The sequence below is a fragment of the Pinus tabuliformis genome, chromosome 1_1 (assembly GCF_031772625.1).
Source record: "Pinus tabuliformis cultivar Carrire ecotype Pingquan chromosome 1_1, CPIR1, whole genome shotgun sequence".
In the NCBI taxonomy this organism is placed as follows: domain Eukaryota; kingdom Viridiplantae; phylum Streptophyta; class Pinopsida; order Pinales; family Pinaceae; genus Pinus; species Pinus tabuliformis.
The window spans coordinates 154,687,853-154,694,954 of record NC_142297.1 but is presented as its reverse complement, the minus strand read 5'-3'; the positions used below and the strand labels follow the sequence as shown (position 1 = coordinate 154,694,954).

The 7,102-nt window shown below is 32.5% G+C and overlaps 1 protein-coding gene across 1 annotated transcript in view; it reads right to left on the bottom strand.

Moving 5' to 3' along the window:
* Nucleotides 1–5,730: 5,730 nt before the first annotated feature.
* Nucleotides 5,731–7,102, bottom strand: part of LOC149212065 (MADS-box protein SOC1-like) — a 411,381-nt gene continuing 410,009 nt past the window's right edge. The window contains exon 6 of the mRNA XM_089391687.1: nucleotides 5,731–6,300. Coding sequence (XP_089247813.1) covers nucleotides 6,190–6,300 — 111 coding nt within the window. The 3' untranslated portion in view covers nucleotides 5,731–6,189. The remainder of the gene's footprint in view (nucleotides 6,301–7,102) is intronic.

Below are 7,102 nucleotides of genomic sequence, written 5' to 3'. Positions count from 1 at the left end.
ATTTAGAGTGGGAGACAAATTATGGCTATAGTTGAATAAGGAGAGGCTATAAGGTCTTGGTTAGAAAATCAAAGATTTGTAATATGGTGCCTTTGAGATAATGGAAAAAGTGGGATATAATGTCTACAGAGTGAGTCTATCCACATACATGTGCATTTACTCAGTAGTAAATGTGTGAAATCTTAAACTTTATGAGCCTTCCATGTTAGATCATGAAGCTTCGTAATACATATTTTTGGATGGAGGATTTAGCTCTAGATGCCCTTGCATAACTCATAGAAGACCTTGGGCATTGCATTGAAGGAAAAAAATTGGGCTAAATTGTACTTGAGGGAGAAGTAAAAAAATCTTCATCTCATTTAGTGAAGTATTTTAAGGACAATAATTCTCAAAAAATGATGAGGTATGACGCTGATTGGATCATTATATTACTTTTAATCCACCTTGATGCTTTCTTAGTAGGAAAAGTGAATCCATTAACTTGCATGACTAGTTTTATCGATGGAAAGCTTTCACGGCCAAATTGAGGCCTCAAACTTTTTTCTTTTAATCAAAAAAAAATTATCTCTGAAGTGTTGGAACTCATGGCATCATTATACAGTTAGAGAGCTTCCCAACGCTACAAGAAAAATGTCAATCGAAGTTTAATTGTAAAATTTATACCTACTAGATTGTGATCTATATGATTCACTACCATAATTCAACATGTTTCCACATCATCTCCCATTGCATATGGAAACAAGGCTAGCCACATGAAGATTATAAAGAAGACTTTATAGGGGTCAAAGTTGTAACTCTGAGTGCTTGAGTCAAACTTGACCCTTAATTGGCCATGGGTCTATGTTGTAACCTAGCCACTTAGAGAAAGAAGAGTTCCATTCATTTCAATTGTATCTTGTTTCATAGTAGAACATAACAAGTGGGGAGTGGAAGTGGGAATGCAATTACATAACAAAGAGGGTTTAGTATATGTAGTAGTCATCAAGTCACAAGTTTCAGGTAACCCAGTTATGTTTGCTACCTTCAGCTTTATTTTCTCCCATAAAGATTTCCCAAAACATATTTTATGTTCATTGTGAACACCTTCAGCTTATTTTCTCCCATAAAAATTTCCCAAAACATATTTTATGTTCATTGTGAATGGCCAAAAATTGTATTTGTTTCCTATCCATTCTCATCATTCTATCTATAAAAATAATAATTAATAAATCTGGAATCAAAAAAAGCAATCGTCATATTATACATTTCTAGCTAATTTTAATTATTGTTACGACAAAGATATTTAGGCATCAAGTACACTACACCGAAAAAACACAACGATATCAATAAAATAATGATTTCACGTAAATGTATTTTTATCTTACGTTATTATTACCCTTTAAGAGCAATGACTAGTTTTATTGTTCATCCTTGATATAACGCTTTTCAATGGCCAGTTTTATTGTTCATCTTCATATAAGGCTTTTCAATTCTGGGTTCTAATTGACAAATAAAAGATCCTCTCTTAAAAGAAAACAATTACAACATACATTATTGTTCCTTCAGATCTCATTTAATATTTTTCCTGTTTCCCATAGACTGTTGTTTTAAAATGTGGAGATCATGGAGCAAAAATTTACAAATTATTAAAAAACATTAATTTATTGTCGCAGCAACAACAATACACATTTAGCTACAGGCTGGGTATGTCTGGGATTCTCTCCATGTGCCACATTTAATTTAATATTTTCCATAGGCGTTCATGTACATGTACATTCCAGTTTGACAAAATCTGGTGGTTATGTGCAGGTTAGCTGATTAGACGACAGTTCTAACCAAATGATGCGACAGTTGTCTGAACCGGCCAGAAATAGAGTACACAGCAGAACAACTCAAAACAGATTAAAAAAAAAAATGGATAGATCATATATATCATTTATCATAGTTTGGAAGAGAGTGATTAAATAAAAAATAAGCTTGACAATCTGAAAGTAGGTAAGGTATTCTCTAACCTCCCACATCTCAAATCCTCTTAAAATAACGATTCTATTTTTAAACTTTTTTAAATGAAAGCAGCTACTAAATCTTTTCTGTAGCAAGGGATTTTCTAATTGTTTTTTCCAATTATTCTCCAACATACTAATTCATCATCTAATAACATCATTTCATGACTTGCTGATTTATCATCTAATCCTAATCTAAGTTCACTATAACTGCAAATGCTGTCGTATCCCATCTTATTTTCATACAATCACTTATCTCAATTTGGGAAATTTGCCTCTGGATTTATGCCTAAGTGTGCAACCAGAAACTCCAATCTAATTTATCTTCAATGTCAAATCTCTTGTATCAGTCATTCTCTGGTTGATCATACTATAACAAGAACAAAACATTAAAAGCAAAACCATGTGCACAATATACGTGACTTTGCTGGTTCATAATATAATAAAGAACAAAAGTTCAGGATTGGAACTTTTTGTCAACACTAAATCGTTGGTAATTTTAGCAATTTTAAAAACAACCATTTTGTTCTTAAAAGCTTTGTTACAGAAAATAAATATATGATCATATGTTTATTTATATGCAAAGGCATTTCTTATTAATAATAATAATAATATCCATTTTTAAGGTCACAGCCAAGCCAGCCACCAATTGGTGTATGAGACCCCCTTGTTTGTGGGACAAGGGACCCACCTCCCCGCAGCTCTTAACCATTAGGCCTACTCAAGCTGTATTATAATTAAATAATAGATCTAACTTAATTAGATATATTATACGGCAAAAATTCCAAATCTTCTAACGTGCTCTTTACTACAAAGACACACAATTGTAACTAAAATAATATACCTAACGTAACTGTGAATTTATAATGGCACTGAAATTTTAAATAATATTCTCAACTTGGAATTATCATGGGCCAAGCTCTTTACTACCATTGAATAAGATATTTATCTTAACCAGTAATGTATTAGGGTTGAGATGGATAAAATATTTTAAGTGTAAAATTTTTTTCTAAGTTTTTTATTTTAAAAAGGAGGTTTGTATGTAAAAAGATTAATTTTTGTTTAGTGTAGATCGTTTACATATAAGGGTTTTTATTGCAACTCAACATGAGATCTGTTATAGAGTAGGCTCTTTTTATTAATGATATACTTAAAATAACTACACATATATTATGGATTGTCGGATTTATTAATAATATATTTAACATAACTATAAATATATTATGGATGGTGGGATATGTTATGGATTAGGTTCTTCTTATTAATAATATACTTAACATAACTACAAATATATTATGGATGGAGATACATCAAATTTTTTAAAGTGCAAATTTTTCCAATTTTACATTAAAAAAAATATCAATTAAGTAAGATTGAATTTTTTAAATGTCATCAAAGAAATTACACATTACACATCTCTTTCATACTATATTTTAAAAAGTGATTTTTAATACAACAATAATTTTTTTAATATTAATTTTTTTTTATATATAAACATAAAAGAAAAAACATTTATCTAATAAATTTTTTGATGTTAATTTTTTTTAATATAAACATAAAAGAAAAGGCATTTATCTATTGAATAAAAAAAGTTTTAAGTTTAATTATTTTGTATATCTCTATATAAATAAATCTGATATAAAACTATTTTATTTAAAAAGAAATTAAAATATTCATTGATGGATATTGAAGTGTTTTACTAATTGATATTGAAATTTTGAGTCTTTTATTATAATGATTATTTTTAAATGCTATATATATCAAAAAATTATAAATCTCTTTTATTTAAATTTATTTTAAAAGTTAAACCAGACTTTTGAAAACTATTCAAATTAAGTTATCAGTAAAAAAAAATATTTTGAAATCTAAAACTTGAAAAACCAAAGCTCTATTAAAAGTTACTTAAAATTTTTATTGGGTTATAATTTGAATTTCTCGAATTATTTTTTTTTAAGTTATGAAATTCAAACATTTTTTTTTTGAAGTTATGTTTTTTTTACACCATAGGCTTAGAATTTGGTTTAAGCCTAGCTTTAAGGAACAAGTAGCCTGGAGGAAGACCATGAATACTGGTGTCACTAGTTATTTCAGGTTGGCTTACATGCCACTACTTACAAAGCACAAAATAAGCAAAAATACATATCATAGGAATCCACATTATGGAGGTGGATTTGGAGGAAAGGAGGGAGGAGCAACAAAGAGAGCAACATGTTCATGCATGTGGAAGTCTATATGTGCCACCCTCACTTCAGGGAGCGGAGGTGGTCATTTGTTCCCCTGTGGTGACAATGTAGACTTTCCACTGAGTCCAAGATCTTGTTCTACATGTGTTGAAGATCATTGATATAAGCTACCAATTCATTTCTATCTTCGTACCTATGCTCCCTTAGAGTATCAATATTGAGATAAATGTTAGCAATCGAGCAACTATAGACTCCAAGGAGGTGTGGAATCTGCATCCTCTCTAGAATGATGGCTACCATAGTTTCAGTAGCAGAGCTTGGCTTCTCTACCATAGTTTCAGTGCATATGTCCCCTCTCACGAGGCTTTAGAACACCCTAGTAATCACTAGCCACCCTAGAGAGGATGAAGTTCCACCTAACCAAAGAAAAGAACCAAAACAAATTGTATTGAACTTGCAGAAGGAGTAAACAGAAGTCATTACAGAGACCCAACCATGCACTTTCGAGAATAAGGCATTGTTCTAAACATTATTCGCCCTCCCGCAAAGGTAGAAGAACATGAAGCCATAGAGAGATCCCAAGTTTCCATTGGAGTCGGTCTTGCACAAAGCTCACCCGTTGACAAGATACCACTGATGAGATGGCTAGCAGAGTCCCCCCTTAGATTTCCCCATAACCAAACCGAGAGAACCCATAAGTGCCGTGAGTTATCCCAATTCACGGAGAGAAAGGGTTGATGCCTTGGAGTTTCATGTTGCTATGGGGCAGAGAGAGCTCATGGATCCCATGGCCATTCTGGCTGCTCGTGGTTTCTCTCCTCTTAGCTTAAGCAATATAAAAACAATGCTCGTCTACCCCTAGCTAGAACTGCAACCATGTAGCATTAACACCAGACAAACTATCACCAAACACTCCCTCCTCATCGCCCAAAGTGGTTTAATAGCCTTTTGAGGTCTCCCTGCCTTCATATAAACTATCGCAGCAAGAGCCGGTGAGTGAGTACAAGGTACTGTTGAGCTTCATAAATTCTTATGTGGAGAGCGTGGAGGCCTATGGGGCTCCATGTGCCACCACACCACCATCTAAAGCCAACATTCATCACCCCATCAGGGAAAAGTTATGTTTATTTATCTTAGATTAAACTATGTTTTTTATATATAATATTTTTCCCTTTTATTAATTTAAATAATTTCATATATATATTTATTAATCACTTAATTTCATATTCTTATTTTATATAATAATTTTTTAAATTAATATACTTAAGCCCAAACGTATAAGGGGGCGCACTTTTCCATTTGATTACTCACGGCCCTTTTGCCCCTTTGATCTCACGATAGAACATCGAACTCTAAAATTAGATAATTGATTTATTAGATATTTTTAATCTACTATCCCAAATGAATAAGAAATGCCTTATTCCATTTAATCTCTGTGCGTCATTTCATATCATAATAAAATACCAATTCTTTAAAACTAGTTCGTTAACCTATTAAGTTGTCTTAATTGTAATTATCATTCTGATATCAAGTTATCAAAATTCAAATTTAACACTAATACCAAATAAAATATAATATTTATTTACAAATATTATTAAAAGAAATCTTTAACATGGCACGTTTGATGTATACTTTACAAAATACTTAAAAGATACTGCACTCAAATTCCGGCGTTGATCAACATTGTTTTGATACTTCATTCGTTTACATAAGACCAAGGAGGATAGTAGGGTAGGTTTTCCTCCTTACCACAGACCAAGGGGAAGCACAGACCAGATTGGTTTCATTCTCTGAGGTTGGTAAAGTAGAGAGAGAATGGCCATCGGTGACCTTTCCTAGTTCCAGGTTGAGTTCAACTTAATACAAAAAGGATTACACTCGCATTCTAATCTTGATTCACACTGTTGATAATTGGTTTACAAGATAACAGGAAAGGTACTGCTGTAGTAAAGCTTATTTGTATAATGAAAATAAGGCGAGTTTACATATCCATTACTAACATTTTATAAGAGAGGAAGGTGATCTTATACATTTGGAAGTCCCATAACCAGTTGAGTCTCAACATCAATGCACTGGGTGCTTCCAAGCTGGAGCACAGGTGATGTCAAAACCGAACCTCCTTCGAGATCAGCGCACTGGAAAATATAAATCCATAAAGTTAATTTAAAATTAAAAAAAAAAATAAAGAATAATAACAAAGAGATATGCTATTTAACAATAATGGCTATTCAAATTTCTTTGAAGTAGATACAGCGGAAAAAAAATTTGAGTTATTTTTTAATTATTTAAAAAAAAAATATTGGAGCAGGCTCCCGTTGGCCGGAAACAACAGGCCCCATCCAGGGAGAGGGCCTTTGTGGCCCTGAGACAGACCTACATAGTTCTGTAACAGACATAACGTTACAAGCCTCTATGAGCTCTTTTTTTATTTTTTTGTTGCAGGCCTATGCAGCAGCCACACTTAATTGCGGGCGTCTGCAATTAAAAAAAAATTACATTCTTTTAACATAGGTTTTCTGTTGAAAATTAGATTGTTATCTTGATTCGTGATCTATAATTGTATGGCTTCTAAGGCTAAATCCAACTGTAGAAGGCGTCTTGATGAAGTCTCGGAATATGATATCCATGAAGATATCAATTCTGACTGGAGAATCAAATGCAACATTTGTCCCACTGTGGTGTCTCTAGACATAAACAGATTGAAATACCACCTGGCTAGAATGTTGGGTAGGGATGCCGTAATTTGTGATCATTGCTCATTGCTCTCCAGAAGTCACATTGAAAATGCATGCTAATATGCCATTCAGGTACAAAATGATAAGAGAGTAAAAATGAAGCATGAGGCTGCAACAATGGGTGGATTCACAGGGTCCCCATGTTCTTATAGGTTCTGCCTCATCAAATGTTGTAGGAAATGCATCTCATATAAAATATTTT